This window comes from Propithecus coquereli, unplaced genomic scaffold (genome assembly GCF_000956105.1).
Source record: "Propithecus coquereli isolate 6110/MARCELLA unplaced genomic scaffold, Pcoq_1.0 Scaffold44, whole genome shotgun sequence".
NCBI classification, from domain to species: Eukaryota; Metazoa; Chordata; class Mammalia; order Primates; family Indriidae; genus Propithecus; species Propithecus coquereli.
Window position 1 is genome coordinate 2,127,001 of NW_012150174.1, and position 16,783 is coordinate 2,143,783.

The 16,783-nt window shown below is 42.5% G+C and overlaps 1 protein-coding gene across 2 annotated transcripts in view; it reads left to right on the top strand.

The window, feature by feature from the left end:
• The window catches only part of SERGEF (secretion regulating guanine nucleotide exchange factor), a 230,849-nt gene that overhangs the window by 136,348 nt on the left and 77,718 nt on the right, over positions 1-16,783 (top strand). For both annotated transcript variants that reach the window (XM_012654229.1, XM_012654230.1), the window contains exon 9: positions 10,132-10,168. In XM_012654229.1, the coding sequence (XP_012509683.1) occupies positions 10,132-10,168 (37 nt within the window). The remainder of the gene's footprint in view (positions 1-10,131; positions 10,169-16,783) is intronic.

The following is a 16,783-nucleotide window of genomic DNA, read 5'->3' on the forward strand; positions in this document are numbered from 1 at the left end:
TCTTGCTCTGTTGCCCAGGCTAGAGTGCCGTGGCATCAGCCTAGCTCACAGCAACGTCAAACTCCTGGGCTTAAGCAATCCATCTACTTCAGCCTCTTGAGTAGCTGGCATGTGCCACCATGCCCAGCTAATTTTTTCCATATATTTTTAGTTGTCCAGCTTATTTCTTTCTATTTTTAGTAGAGATGGCTGGTCTCGAACTCCTGACCTTGAGCGATCCTCCCGCCTCGGCCTCCCAGAGTGCTGGGATTATAGGCGTGAGTCACCACGCCTGGCCTGTGATTTATTTCATTTATGCACTTTTGGCAGGAATACTAAGTAAGTGATGATGTGTCTGTCTTTAAGCATCATATCAGGAGGCACCTGATGTCAGTTTATCCCATTATTAGTGACGCTAACCTACATCACTTGGGTAAGGTGGTGCCTGCTTCCTTTCTTTGCTATGAAGTTAACATTTATCCTTTGTAATTAAGAACTAATCTATGAAGAGATACTTTGACACTATGTAAATATCCTGCTCCCCTTCAGACTTTTGTCCAGTAGTTTTAACATGCATTAATGATTCTTGTCTGAATTAACTGTTAGTATTATAATGGTTGCAAAATTATTTTCTAGCCCAATTATTCCTTTTACATTTATTAGTTTTGGCATCTTACTGTAAGGAAGAGCTTTCCCTGCTCCCCTATTATCAGTATAGAATCATGGATTTTTATTCTATTCAATGAGTTATAATATGCTACTGTCATTATTTATTTTGATGCTCAAAATTCTCCCTCATTTAGCTAGTGGGAGCTCCTTCAAGCTGGCTCCTGTGTCCTTTTAACATGTTGCCATCATTCTTTGATCATGTCCTTACTTCCTGGTACAAATAGATGTTCCAGGCTCAAATTGTTCTTTCCTTATCCCAACCCTGGAAGCAACCATTTCTCTGAGGGGCTCTAATTCCTCTTAGTTGAACAGCATTTTAAAACCACATTCTGGGCACCACATGAACTCATTGCTTCTGGGGTGACATTGCCTCTAAGCCACCTGTATGTGTGTGTATAAGACTCAAAGTTCATACTGATATCTCTAATTCTAATCTAATGTCCATAGAGTTTCTCTTTGCCTTCCCTTATTCTATTAATATATTTGTGTGTCCTTCATCTACAGTGAAAATTCTGGCTCCCAATTAATATATTTTCTCATTAGCACAGTCATACAATACATACAAAGTACTTTCAGAATTGGTACATGTATACTATGAAAGAAAAGAAACTACTAAGTAGTTAAGATTTTTTGCAGTTCTTTTTATTTTTGCATAGAACTTAGTCAAAGCACTGTGTTCAAAAGTTACTGTGATTGGTTCTCTTTTTTTTATTCCCTTTAACAGTTATTTTACTTATTTGAAATGAACTTTGCCTATTTTTGAGATTTATATAAATAGAGTCATACAATATTTACTCTTCTGTGTCTGGCTTTTGTTCAATATTATTCTTAAAGATTTATCATGTGAATATCATTATTTTTTTCCCATTGCTATAAAGTATTCTGAATGAACTATATGTACTATATTGATGATGAATATTTGTTATTTCATCTTTTTACTTATTATGAATTAAGTTGCTATGAACATTTTTGTACATGCATTTTGATGAAGTAAGCAATAATTTATTTTGGGTACTCAGCTCTACACACACACACGTTTAGCATTAGCTTTAGTAGATATTGCCAATAGTTTTTCAAAGCAGTTGTTGAATTAACACTCCCACCAGCAATGTAAGAGTTCCAGTTATTCCACATCGTCACTAGTATTTGATAATGGCACTTGGTAATAATAGGTTGAAATTATCATGGCGGTTAGAGCAGGGTTAAATTTTTTTTTGAGAAGCATGTGATGGGATGTTTGCCTAGCCTGAATCTATTAATTACCTGTCTTTGAATTTGGTCGTACAACTCACAGAGTACCATTTTGTTCTCAAGTTACTTATACAAGTAACTTAGGGGTGTGCCTTTACTGAAATCCAGATGTATTGTTGTATTATGCTTTTTCAGTCTGCAAGGATCAGAGGTATTCTCAGGTTACTTTATTATTGTGAGGACTGTATTGTACTTTAGCATAAGTAAGGAAAATTTTAGGTGAAAGAAATGCCTCATAAGAGAACATCTAGAAAGAACACAAGGCAGCTCAAAAACCTAGATTTTCTTGAGCCCTCTGCAGTAGGATTTGTTGCTTCTTCCTTTAGAGCTCACAATCTGGTGACTTAGCCACTCTTCTCTACTGTTCTTGCCACTTCTAACTCCTCTGCCTATACCTCTTCCATATATTAATCTTCCTTGTGTCTATTTCTTCCAGCTACCAACTAGAAGACTCATTCCCTAAAACCCTTTTAAGGCAGAATTTTGACACTAAGCCACTTCCTAGACTGTGCTCAATCTATGCATTAACCCACTTTGGGACAGGTGTCCTTCCATAGTCCAATTAGGTACAGCCCTAGGAAGCAGGATCACATGGTACCAACATGGTCATTTGTGATGAAGAAATTCCCCTGGAAGGACACTATGGGAAAAGCAAGTGTTCTAATTGCTTGGCTAGTTTAAGCTGCATGTATTATAGTCTAATTATTGTGTGTATTATATTCTAATTCAGTAGACATTTCTCAAGCCCTCTCCTTATCTGTCAGTAGAGTAACTCTGTTGAAAAAGGAAATGAACTGTTTATATAGAAGAACTATTCATAGTGAACCTATGCTAATTCCTAATGCTTATAGTCTCCTTTATATGTCCCCAAATTATATATTTTATAAGTCCTGAAAAATGTATCTGTAGATACAGGCTCAAAGTGAATTTTATTCTGTAGATGGCAGGGGGTGGGGAACGGTTAGGGAAGTGTCTGAAAGGGATTTAGGATATGTGAGATATGCCTGGTTGTTAGTGCTCAGTTTCACAGATGAGGGAACTGAGGACCAGAGAGGCAAAGACATTTGCCCAAGGTCACATGCTAGGAAGTGGTCGGACCAGGATGTAAATCCAGGTTTTTGGTTCCATATCCAGAGCCCTTTCCACTACCCCTATGCCGACTGGGGAGACGTGCCCCACACCCTTTCCCAAATTATTAAAAGTACAAAGGAGATTTCATAAAAGCAAACTATAGCCAAGGCAGATGGTGAGACTTGAGAGGAGGCTGATCTCCTAGGGGCTGAGATGATATGGGAGGCTTCCTCAAGGTGAAAAGTTTTGACCTAGGCCTTGTGGGGTTGGTTGGATTTAGAATGGTATAGAGAAGGGAAAATGGTGCAAATAAAGATACAAAAGTGGGAAACACAAGGGATTTTCCAGAGACAGAGAAGAAATTCGTGTTTTAGAGGGATTTATATAGGAAAAGATTGAGAGAGCAAGTGTGGTAAAAAGTTAGGAGACTTTGACAACTATGACAACTTTAAATTTTTTAGAAAATCAGATTATGACATCATGGTGAGAAGAAAGGTTGAAGTCATTAGCTCTTAAGAGTCTAGGTGGAATGAAAAGGGCTAAAAGATGATATCAGCTGGAAATCACAACATATTTGAGAACCATCAAGAAGGCAAAATTAACAGGATCTGGGGACAGACTAAATATAAGGGTGGGAGGGAGATAAAGAGTCAGAGAGCTGTCACTTGAGAGTTTGAGCCTTCGTGATTGGGACAATCTGGTACCAGTGTCAGAAGTGGAGAGGGCAGTATGTGTAGTGGGTAAGCTCATAGGCTTAGGACCAACACAGACCAGGTACCAGTGATTTAGCTCCTCTCAGCAGGTTTGCTGACCTGTTGAGCAAGGAGACAGATTCCCCTTTCCCAGAGTGGCTGTGAGGATGCCAGGTCATGCAGGTGAAGTGAAATTCTGTAATGTCACATGCTTGGCACTTACCAAACCTTAGCTCTCTTCCTCCCCATCCCACCCTCTCCGTTTGAGGAGGTAGTAGAACCTAGTTCAGACCTTACTTTTCTTAAGCATATAACGTGCTTTTAAAAAAAGGGAATTGGCTTCACAGAGAGAATAGGTTCTTCAACCCTGGACTTTTGAGTTGGAGGACCGATGGAGCCCCCCACACACCCACATGTTCTATGTTTTTTTGTTTTTGTTGTTTTTGCTTCCTTTGATATCTAGGCTTCAGTTAAAAATTCCAGCCCCCACAGAGGGATTTAAAGGTATCTTTGTAAGGTTAGGTACTTCTAGAAGCAAGCAACTGTGCTGCCTCTGGTGTTGCCATGACCTCCTCCATCTGGGGCTATTTCTGAGCCGAGGGGTAGAACTCGGTTGGCTCACAGGATTGCAGTTTGCCTGTAAAAGTGCCCAGCCTCCCAGGCCTGCTTTTCTAACAGTTTAGAAATTCTGGTTGTTAACCCAGACCTCTACACAGATGGCAGCTGGGTTTGGGGGGAGCGCTAGCGGCGGCGGCCCAGATGCACCCATTCCCTCGGCCTGTTAACCCGGGCAAGGCAGGCAGCCCAGCCAGCCCGACTGCGATCCTGGAGCTGCTTTCCGCACGCGTCTCCCACCGGGCGCCTGTGCGTGCGCAGGACTCACACAGCTGCGCCCAGCCGAAGGGCCGCCGCGTGCCTGCAGGCCGATGCCCCGCCCTCTCCGGCCGTCACGTGTCTCCGCACGTGCGCCCCGTTGCCACAGCATCTGCAGTGCCAGGCTCATTGTTGGGGGGCGGGACATGAGCCAATCAGCAGGCCCCAACGCCACCGCGCGTGCAGGACGGCCTCTAGGCTGTGGCTGGGACGGAAGGTGAGGGCGGTCTCTGGCAGGTGGCCTGTGGGACTAGGGTCCCCATGCTTCTTCCCCTGAGCCCTGGTCGCTGCCCGGTATTCTTTCCCACCCAACTCTTTTCCATGCCCTGATTTCCCTCTGTTCGGAAGGTTCAGATTTGAACAGTTTGGTGGAGTTCTTCTGCAAAGCGATATCTCCCATGAGGACGGCAGGGGACAAAACTTTATTGCCGTTTTACAGCGAATCCCGTAAGAAATAGCCCTGCAGCAGCTTCTTGATCAGTCCAGAGGTGGGCGCTCCTAGCCCCAGACAAGATGTTGTTTGAGCCCTGTGAATCCAGGGTTCTTCTAGTTTAAGATCCCTTATAATTAGCAAAGGGTTTGCCAGATGTAAGGAACTGGGTGGGTGGTTTATTTCCATCCTGTATGCGAAGTGGAAGGGCTAAGACCGTTGAGGGGACAGAAAGCTTGAATCAGAAGGATCATGGAATCCTGCACCTCCAGTAGCTGTATGACACTGGGCAAGTTACCTTACTTCTCTGAACCTGGGTGCCTTCGTTTGTAAAAATGATTGTAACAAAAGAATCGTTTAGGTTGTGTATGAGTTTAAAGGAGATAATACAGGCAAAGCAGTTAGCCGGGTGCCTGGCCGTAAGTACTCTGTAAGGTCAGTCAGCTGTTTCTACAAATGGTGCAACTGTACTGTTGGGAACTAAAGTACTCACATGCAACTATTGGCAAATATTTTCACATTCATCTATTTTTTCTTATTCAATTATTCATTTGTTTAACCTGTTAATGCATTCAGCATATATTTGCTGGGCATCTATTATCAGTCACTTCTTGAGTGGTTCTAGCTGTATTTCATAAAATCTAGCCCTAGGGGAGTTTTGACTCTCCTTACAAGAACTGATGGAGTCTGGCCGGGTGGATGGGAGATCGTGTCTCACTGGCAATGGGGGTTTGGAAGTTGTTTTCTGCAGCTCTGACTTCTCAGGCTGCAGTCTCTGAACAGAGCAGACCTCTCTCGTATTTGGACAGCACTAAGACAAGACAGCTTTCCACAGCCACCTTTGCTTCCCACCCTTTGCCCTTGGGGAGGTGTGTCCCCCTTCTCTTAAAGGCCCTAATCAGCAAGCTGGAATCTGCTTTCTCTATAATGGGGCTCTGTTTCCTAGGACTGCCCTCTATTGTGGTCTTCTGCGCTGTTGTACTAGAGTTCCTAGAACAACCTACACTGTGCTGTTGATGCTCCCAGCATCCTGCACTCCACACTTGTAGTGCTGTCCCCTTCTTGCCCCCACTGTGCATCTCAGGGCCTGTCTCCTACTGGACTGTGGTGGCCACTCTGCTACTTACACTTGCTTAGGGATCATATACCTTCCCTGAGTCCCTTCTCTTTGTACTGCTCACCCACCAGCCCCCATGCCCTGCATTCAGGCTGTGTGGCAGACCCTACTGGGAAGGCAGTCTTCTGAATGTCCAAGAGACAAAGGAGCCTAACACATGCACACTCTGTGAACAGACATCACACGTGTGTTAAGGCCCATGATGCATGGTGCTGTGGCAGCAGCTGGCTCTGCCTTGAGAAGTCAGGGAAGCCTTTCTCAGGAGGTGATGTTTGAGTAATCTTAAAGGACTTACCTTGGTAGACAGTGGGAGAAAGGGAATGCCAAGTCAAGGAGAAGAGCATTCATAAAGGCCTGACATTGCATGATGTTCTTAGAGACAACGTGATGTGATATGAATGGCACAAAGGGAATACGCTTTTGGGGGGCTTGAGGGTTCATGAGTAGCAGAGGGAGGAAATGAAGCCAGAGAGGTAAACAGGGACCTACTCATAAGGGCCTTATAAGCCATACTATGTAGTTTAGGCTTTTCCCTACAAACGCGAGGAACCTGTGAAGGGTTTTGTACAGGGCATCACATGGTCAGATTTGTATGTAAGGAAGGTGGGATGCATGGCGATAAGGGTTTATCGCCATGGGTTTATCGCCAAGGGTTTATAAATGGTCTCATTTGTCCTCTAGTGATTCTGTAAGGCAGGCAAGACAGACACTGTTATGTACTTTTTATACCTGAGAACATTGAGGCCCAAGAGGTTAAATACCTTGCCGGGGGTCTCAGAGCCAGAAAGCAGAGGACCTAGGACTCACCTAGCTTCCTGGCTCTGAATCTCCTTCTCCTGGGCATATTGCCATTGTTGCCAGAGTCTTCTAGAAAGCTGCCTGCAGCTGGGCAGTGGGTAGCTGCTGACAGGAGCATTATGAAGCCAATGGTCATTGATACAATTGAAGGAATATAGCACTGGGATTTTGTGGCCTGTGGTGTTCAGTCTCCTGACCTCTATGCCAGTGCATAGACAACAAGAAGCAGTGGGGAGCTTTGAGCTTCAAGCTCTACATTGGCTTGACAAGATTCGTTCATCACTGTCTCACTCATTAATTCGGAGTAGCGTCTGCTGCCTGATACTGGCATTTGTCAATGGCTTGTTTCTGGAAGCTCCTGGTCCTTAAGGCTGATCAACTCTGCAGTCCACAGCCTTAGGGTAAACCCTGACAGTCAGAGGCAGGCCCTTTCTCTCTATGCATTTTGTAAAGTGAAATAACTTTATTTTTTAAAAAACAAAGGTACCATGATGTAGCAATAAAGAATACTAGCTTGGAGATCAGTCAGACCTGGGTTTTAGTTCCACTGCTGTCGCTTAACTAGCTGTGAAGGTTATTTAATATGTATGAGCCTCAATCTCCTTATGTCTAAAATGAGCAAAGTTAAATCTACCTGAAAAGATTATTGTGATGATTAAAATGTGATAATGTTTATAAATTGCCTTGGCATGACTGCTGGCACATGTGAGTCCTCAATACATGGTTCTTTAATTCCTGCTGTTACCGCTGCCGCCACCACCACTGCTGCTGCCACCACAGTTAAACAATATTAGGAAAATAGAGAATAGCAGAAAAAATATTTTATAATCCTACCCCTGTGATGCAGCTACCCCTATAATTTAGTTAAGTTTCCTTCAAATTCTTTCTGCCTACTACTTCTAAACAAACCAGATTTTATAATGTATATATTTTATAGCCATTTGGGGTTTTTTTCTCTATAGTAGGAACTATATTATATTTGTTTTTTCTTATTTTTAATAGATTTTTTCCTGATTGTAAGAATTGTATATAAAATTCAGAAAGTATAGAAAAAAGAAAAAAACCATACATTTTGATGTATCTCCTTTCAGTCATTCTTTTTCATGTTTTATTGTAGAGTTAAGATCATATTATATATATAGTTTTGTGTGATTTTTAAGTTCATATGATATTATGAGTATGTTCCTATTATTATAAGCATAATTTTCTAAGGCTGTGTAATAATCCACCCAATGGCTCTATGATTATTTTACATAAGTATTCCCCTATTGTTAAAAATCTAGGTTTTTTCCCCCAGTTCTTCAATCTAAACAGCTTCCTGTAACATACCAAGATAACCCAGCCTAATTACGTCCAGGAAGCACATAATGAACTTGTGCTGTGTATGTGGCCCCCTGGGTGAGGGATAATGGGAATCCTCAGGTAAGTCAGACCCAGAGTCAGCCTTAAAGGAGCTCAAAGACTAGACAACCTGGAAATACTTACTGAGGGTGAAATACACAGGAGCTTCTTTGCCAGACAATCAGGGAGTCAACACAGGTGTGGTAGCCCTCTTCCTTGTGGAAGCTGGGATCTGGGAAGCACAGCTTTGACACAGAAAAAAGCCTAGGAAGCCTTGCTGCCCCTTCTCACCTACCAGTGTGCACATTGGCTTCCAATGCTCAGATGCCTTTTGAGCCTGTTACCCTAACTGTCAGGGGCCTGTGCTAAGAATCTCTGGATGTTACTTCCAAGTGGTTTTCATTGGAAAGAGGGAGAAGCATCAATAAACGAACTTGGGTGAGAATTAGGAGAATCAAAGTGGCTCTTGTCTTAGTTTTGTTTTTAATTTTATTTTTTACTTGATAGAGTTGTATATATTTATCACATATAACATGTTTTGAAATATATTTGCACTGTGGAATGGCTAAATCAAGCTAGTTAACACATTATTTCACATAGTTGTCATTTTTGTGGTGAGAAACAAAATCTACTCTTAGTATTTTTCAAAAATACAAAATATTATTATTAACTGTATTCATTGGTGACAACATGGATGAACCTGGAGGACATTATGTTAAGTGAAATAAGCCAGGCACAGAAAAATAAATACCACATCATCTCACTCAATGAGGAATCACTCATATACAGATCCAAAAAGCTGGTCTCATGGAAGTAGAGAACAGAATGGTGGGTCTAGTCTTAGTTTTGGCACAGGCTTGCTCTGGGACCTGAGGTGATTTATTTCCCCTTCCTATGCCTTAGTCATCTCCTCCTAATGTAGGTGATCTCCAGGGCCCTTCCAGCATTAACTTTACAGAGTACCCGAACCCTTCTGCTTGCCAGGAGCTAACATGAGCATCTTTCATGCATTCTCTCACTTAGCAGATGTTAACTGAGTCCCAGGCCTTGTACAGTTCATCTGTGCAATACAGATGTGAATGAGACTCCAGCCCTGTTCTCAAGAGGCATACAGTCAAGTGAGAGACAGGAAAAATGTTAAAAGGCAACAAGATGGCTGTGACAATGGGGTACATATGACATAATGGCAAGAGTCGTTATGACATAATGACACGGTGCCTGAGTCTACCTAGAAGCAATAGCAAAGGCATCTCAGTAGATGCTTTGAGATTTTAAAGGGTAAGTAGAAATGTATTAGGCAGTAGAGGAGAAGGCATTCTGGGTAGAGAAACAAGTGTGTGCAGAGGCCTGAAAGTGTGAGTGAACATGATGTGTTCAAAGAACTGCAGATAGTTTGTGTGGCTGGTAAGTGAAAGTTCAGAGAGTGGACAGATGAGGAAAAGTCAAGCACTTCTCCGTGGATCAGTCTATTTCTGCTGAATCCTTTGCTCATTTTATCAGTCCAGATGAGAGTGATGGTTTTTTTGGTTTTCAAAAACTGTTATCTTTATTGTTTATCTTTCCATTTTTAAAGTAACATGCTCATTATAGATAGTTTGAAAAAATACAAAAAATAGAAAGAAGAAAGGATAAAAAATTACTCATGGTTTCACTGGCTAAAGGCAACTACTTTAATATCTTGGTGTATTTCCATTCAATTTTTTTCCACTTTCTCGTTTTATGCAGCTGTGAATGTGTTGTAATTATAGTCTTAACCTTTGTATATGGTGCTCCTTTTTACTTCTTTCCTAAAATTTGCCAAAAATGAATGTTAGTGGCATTAGAAAATAACTGTGATCATAAAATATGCTGGCTGAAATATCTATACATTTTCTTTCTCTTAATATAACTTATTTTCTTTCTTTTTACAGGTCTCTTGTGGCTCAGAGCATAATTTGGCGGTAATTGGTAAGTAATTTTTATTTGATGGCTGTGTTTATTCTGTAATTCATGTGGCAGAATTGGCTAACTCTTGGTTAGCCAAAAGCCAGGGTGCATGTGTGTGCGTGTGTGTGTGTGTGTGTATGTGTGTGTTTTGGGAGAGATTTGGGGAAATGGAAGTTTTTGGTTGACCAAGGGTTTACTAGAAGCGCCTTTTCTGAAAATTTCTATCCATATCCTTGAGCATGTTTTTAAGGTACCTGAGATGGCCTCTCTGCCTTGGGAAGTGACACTGGAAAATATTAAAGTACTCATGGGCTGGGGACATCATGAGTAGAAAGCCAGACATAAAAATGGGGAGTGGACTGGACTGCTTGTGGTTCTTTGAATGAATCCCTTATACCAAATTCTCAAATTCTTCTCTGTTGGTTTGGCTCTTTCTTTAGAAATATGGGACTCTGCTCACTCCCCTCACTGCTTTGTATTTAGTGGCCTTAGGAACTCCCAGTTTGATCTGAACCTCTGGTTATTAGAGGTTTCCTCTTAGTTGGCTCTGGATAATCAAAGTTCAATGTTTTCATAATTAAACCTACAAATAATTCATTCAAGAAGCCTTCTCACTACTTGCACAGGTAGACTCAGTCTCCATCTCACAGTGTATTAAAGAGACCATGGTGTAGGGCCAGACTGCCTGAGTTCAATTCAGACTTCCGATTACTAGCAGTGTGAACTTGGGCAAGGTATTTAATCCCTCTTTGTCTCATTTTCTTCATCTTTAAAATGGGGAGGGCAATAGCACCTTCTTCTTAGGATTGGTGGAGGGTTAAATGAGTTATATGTAAAGCACATAGAATGGTGCTTAGCTACTAGTGAGGGCTTTAGAAATGTTAGTTATTATCTGATATTATTAGTTCAAGTAATTGCCCTCCTCTAGGCTTTAGTTTCCCCATCTGTAAAATGGAGGAGTTAAAACAGAAAACCAAATTTCCTTCCAGCTCTGATATTTTAGCACTCTTATTACAACCCCACCACTGCCTGCCTCTACTTCTCTCTCCTAGCCTCTGACCCTGATCTTCTGAGAGGCAAGGCCCTTCCCTGTGTTTCTCTCTTGTTTCTTGCCTATTCACTGCACCCAGATCAGTGCCTGGCTCTCAGCAGAGACTCACACACTCTTTTTGGAATTGAGCTATACTGGCTCAGCTGCCTGGTAGGGCAGTAGTTTGAAGTACTACTTTGCAAGTTCAAACATGATGTGCAAAGAGGCAGAACTGAGGACAGCAGAGGAGGGAGGCTGCCAGCCAGCAGAGGGGTTGGGGAGTAAAAGGGACTGGAGTCAGAGAAAAAGCTAGAAAATGTAGCAGCAAATCTGCATGCTTTGCAGCACCAGATACTTTATACTGGAACTGCTTCAGCCTGGGTGTAGTTAAGACAAGGTAATCAAAGAGTCAAAGGCAGTGCCTAGGATGTTGCTACTACTGCCCCTGTCACTGGACTGGGAGAGGCTGGCTTCCTCTGGGACCAGTACAAACAGAAAGATTGCAGGGAATCTAAATTTGTGAAAGCAGTAAGTCCAGACAAAGGAGGGAGCTAGAGCTAGCAGAGCAGCAGGCTGAGCTGACTGACATAGGCAGCCTGGGGCTGTAGAAAGAGCAGGGACTCTGCAGGCAGACGGCATTGGTTCAAACTGGCACCATCTGTGTGAGCTTCCGTTTTTTCCCTCGTCTGTGTTATGGGGATTATAATTCCACCTTGCAGGATTGTTATGATGATTAGGTGAGATAACGTATGTGAAATGCCTGCTGTTCCTTTTGTTTCTCTTTTCTCTTGGTCTGGTGAGGGAAGGGGAGAATTGCTTGTTAGTGTAACTGTTCTAGTGAAATATTTCTTTTCTGGGAGAGAGAAATGATGACATTTGGGAAAGGTATGTCCAGTATTACCCAAGTGAGGAGGCCATCAGAAGCAGGGGGAGACCAGGGCAAGCTGGTGAGCTTCTTGAGGACAGATCTGTTATTTCCGATTTTGTCCCTAGTGCCTGGGGCCTGGCTGGAAGTCTGCTGAATGAATGGTCCAGAGAGGAAAAGCAGGCCCAGTCACAGGGCTCTGGGCATGTCTACCTGCTTGCCAGCCGGGAGCTAGAGGCTCCCCACCACTGGAGGAATGAGGCCCTCGGTGGGTGCCTTGCAGGGCGCAAGCTTTGCAACAGAAAGTAACAAGAAGCTGCCTGTTAGCCTTGGCAGGAGGCCAGAAGAGAAAGACAAGCTAGAGGAGAAGAGTTGCTAGTTTCTCTCAGCCAGCTCCTCCCCTCCAGCTTTGCCCTTGCCCGTTTTAGATGATTCCCTGCCTGCAGCCTCATTCCCTGAGTTCTTACCCCTTCGGTGCCTGGTGCTGTGTCCCACCTGTGATAGGCACGAAAGAATTACAGAGTAGACTAGAACAGACTATAAAGAAGCCAAACTTTACTCAAGCGTAGAAGCAGCCCTGATGTCCGATAATGTGCGACAGACGAATCAAACTGGAAAGGGAGGTGAAATAGAGAAGGGTGAGAACCTACTGCCTGAGAACCCACTGTCTTACGTAATGGACACAACTCCACAAAGTATATTCGTTGTACCAGCTTTACGGAGAAGAAAACTGGGACTGAGAGGTTAAAAGTGTTAAACAGGTTGCCCAGGGATCAGCAGCCAGAAATGATAGAGCTGTCCGCCTGACTCCCAAGACTGCTCTTTCCACTCCGTCATATCCTGTGCCCTGATGCAGTGTGGGTGGTGTGGTTAAGAAGGGCTCAAGCACTTGGGTCAGATTGCCTGGATTCAAATTCTGCCTCCTCCACTTACGAGCTGTGTAACCTGTGTGAGTGGCTTAACTTCTCTGTGTCTTGATTACCTCATCTGGGATATCATTTTATTGACCTCACAGTGTGGTTATGCGAAGTCTAAGAACAGTACCTAGCACAAAAGTAAAGGCTCAGTAAATGTTAGCTGTTATTATTATTATATATTAAGACCTCAAGGAAGGAAGTAATTGTAAGATGACTACAAGAAGGCTTGAGGCTCAGGGTGGGAATTTCAGGAGTTAGGGAGGGAAGTGTCTTCCCCACCCTGGATGTCAGGTCCGTGGCAAGATCTCAGCACAGCCGCAAAATGGATTTGTGAACTGGAGTATGGGGTCCCAATCTGGGGGATCTGGACATCCCAGGAGCCCTGGAAACAGTGCTATCCCAGATTTGTTCCAGGTCAGGATTCTGCCATCACTGTCCCAGAAAGGCACTCAGGCCCTGTATGTTCCATCCAGAGGCAAGCCCCACAGCAGCCACATTTCGCTTTCTTCTGGGGAAGGAAATTCTACTCTGTTACTTCATGTGCTTCCAGGTTTCTTTTTTTCTCTTTTGCAATTTGGTTAGGTCCTTCCTTAGTTTCCCAATTCAGTTTCTCTTGACATGTTTTGTGTTTGCCTCCAGGTGCCCCTATGGCTAGACAGGATGGTGAGGTGGTGTGAGTTTCTGCTTTAGATGAAGGAAGAACTGCTGGAGCTGGGCGTAGGAGAGAGCTGAGGCCATTGGCCATGGCTGGCTTGGCCACTCTCTACCTGTGTGTCTTGTTATGATCACGCTGCCTCACTGAGCCTGCTTTTTCATCTGTAAAGTTGACTTCATGATGTCCACCCCTGGAAGTTGTCCTTCCAAATGGCCACAGTACATCAAGTGCCTGTTCAGGACCTGCCTCAGGATAGGTGCTCAGCAAGCGCTCACTCACTTGGCTGGTTCACTAGTTTGCTTTCTTCCTTTACACCCAGGATTTCCCTCCACATTTGTTAAAGCTTGCTGGCTGGCTCCCATTTGTAGGCATAGACTGAGGCCAGCAGAGGTGAGCTGAGGGCATGTGGCCACCACTTGCTCAGAACATCCCTACCTCCCTGAGCCAGGTTCCCCAGATTCAGCTCTGTGTTTGGGTCCCTCACCTCTGTATCTGGCTGAATTGGCTGCAGCTGTTTTGCTTCCCCCAGGAGCAGCTTATTTTGGCTTGAATGGGCAATTTGTTTGCCTTCTCTCCTGATGTGCAGTTGTTCAGCCTTCCCTTCCCGTGGAGAAAAAAGAGCTGACTGCGTTTCCTCTCTCCCTGCTCCACACAGACCCTTGGAAGGATTTTATTGGTGGCCTTTTCCTGGAGCACTCAGGCTTGCCAGACAGGCATTGTTAAAGGGTTGGATATTGGCAGGCAAGTGTGGTGCCGCCTCCTTCTCCAAGCAAAGCCAGTTCTTTTACTAAATTGGAGCTATAATCTATGCATGGATTTTTTTCATTTCCCTGATGATTTCCAATTGTTGAACCTTTGTACCTTTGTAATATGTATAGCAGAACATCTGACCTTGGCCTGAAACCCATCAAACAGTTCATGGAGGAATTAAATAGAAAGAAAAATTTAGTAGAGAGAAATAACTCTTTTTTGGCACTGGCTATTCTCTGAGAGGCGATGCCTCCAAACCCCAGGGCCTTGTAGAGAGCTTAGAGGCAGGTACAAACTTTTATGTTCCTATGCACAATGTGATAAGCAGAATGTAAATGCTTTGCCTCTATTATCCCATTTAATCCTCACAGCAAATTGATGAGCTGGTACTAATGTTAACCCCATTTTCTAGAGGAGTGAAGATAAAGCTCAGGATGAGCTGTTTGCCCCACCTAGGTCATATGGCTAGGAGGAATCTGTGTGTCAGGTCTTTTACCCAGGCCTCTGACTTCAGAGCTGGGGACTGCTACCTGACACTGCCTTCCGGTAGACTGTGACAGTCTGGCCTGCTTTTAAGGCCACCAGATGAGAGTATTTCATCTCTTCATTTCAATGTTTAAAATGTAAACCTCCCTCCCATGCTATCTCCTATCTGTCCAGTTTCCCCCAAACCTTCTACCATATATGCAGCTAATGCCTCTTATTAGCTTTTTCTGTATCCTTATTCTTTCTTTTTGCATATATAAGTGAATGCTAAAATATGTTTTTACCCCTTTTACGTAAATGATAGGCATACTATACATACTTTCAGTGTCTGATTTTTTTATCTCAACAGTTTATCTGGGGAAGCTTTCCATATCAGTATAAAAGCCATCCTCGTTCTTTTTTTACAGCTACATAATATTCCAGTGTTTCTAGGTACCATGATTTATATAATTAGTGCCCTGTTCACAGACATTTAGGTCATTTCCAGTCTTTTGTTATTATAAGCAATGCTATAGCAAATAACTTCGCATACATGCTATTTCATTGTGGGAGAGTATAGTTGTAGGATAAGTTCTAGAAGTGAAAGTATTGTATCAAAGAGTAAATGTATTTATAATTTTGCAAGATACTGCAAAATTGGCCTCCATAGGTATTATAGTATTTTTTACTCCCAGCAACAATGTATAAGGGTGCCTATTTCTTGCAGCATAATAGGGTATGTTAAGCAACATTTGCATTTTTGCCAATCTGATAGATGAACAACTAGAATAGTTTGTCTTTTTAAGTTGAAGTACTTTATATAGTAAAGTGCACAAATCTTAAGGGTTCAGACTGATGAATTTTTGCATGTGTATATACCTAAGAAAACACCACCCAGAGCAAGATACAGAACATTTCCAGCACCCTAGAAGGCTACCTTATGCCCCATCTCAGTCAATAGTCCACCCCTCAAGGTAACCACTGTTCTGACTTCTATCTCTAAAGATGAGGTTTGCCTGTATTTGAACTTCATATAAATGGTATTGTATAGCATGTACTCTTGTTTGGCTTTCTTTGTTCCACACATTGTGTCTATAAGAATCATCCGTGTGTGTATGTGTGTAGCAGTAATTTTTTGTATTGCTCAATAATATTCCACTGTATGAATATGCCACAACTTATTTATCTAATTAACTGATGACGAGCATTTTAGCTTGTTTCCAGTTCAGGGTTGTGACTAAAGCTGCTATGTACATTCTTACATGCTTTTTGGTGGACATAAGCATTTATTTCTCTTGGGTACATAACTAAGAGTAGAATTTCTAGGTCATATATTTAGCATTAGTAGATACTGTACAAGTTTTCCAATACAGTTGTACCAATTTACATGCCTACCACCATATATGAGAGTTCCATTTGTGCCATATCCTTGCCAGGTATTTTCAGTCTTACAGATTTCAGCCATTCTGATGAGTGTGCAGTGTGGAATCTCACTGATTTTAATTTGCATTTCTCTCATAACGAATGATATGGAGCACCTTTTCACGTGCTTATAGGCCATGTGGGTTGCTTCTTTTGTCAAGTCCGAAGATTTAAGTGCAAAGACCTTAAGACTTTGCCCATTGTTTTAAAGTGGATTTTATCTATGTTTTCCTTAGTGATTTATTGGCATCCTTTGTATTTTATGGGTTCTAGACCTTTGTTGGATATGTGTATTGCAAACATCTTCTCCCAGTCAGTAGCTCACTCTTTTGCTGTCTTAATGATGTCTTTTGATGAATAGAAGTTCTTAATTTTAATGAAGTCCAGTTTATCAATCTTTCCTTCAGTGGTTTGAAGTATTTGTGCCCTATTTAAGACATTTTTTTACCTATTTCAAGGTCACGAAAATATTCTCCTATGTTTTCTTTGTGAAATTTTATTATTTTGCCTTTTAAATTTAATTTAAATTTTA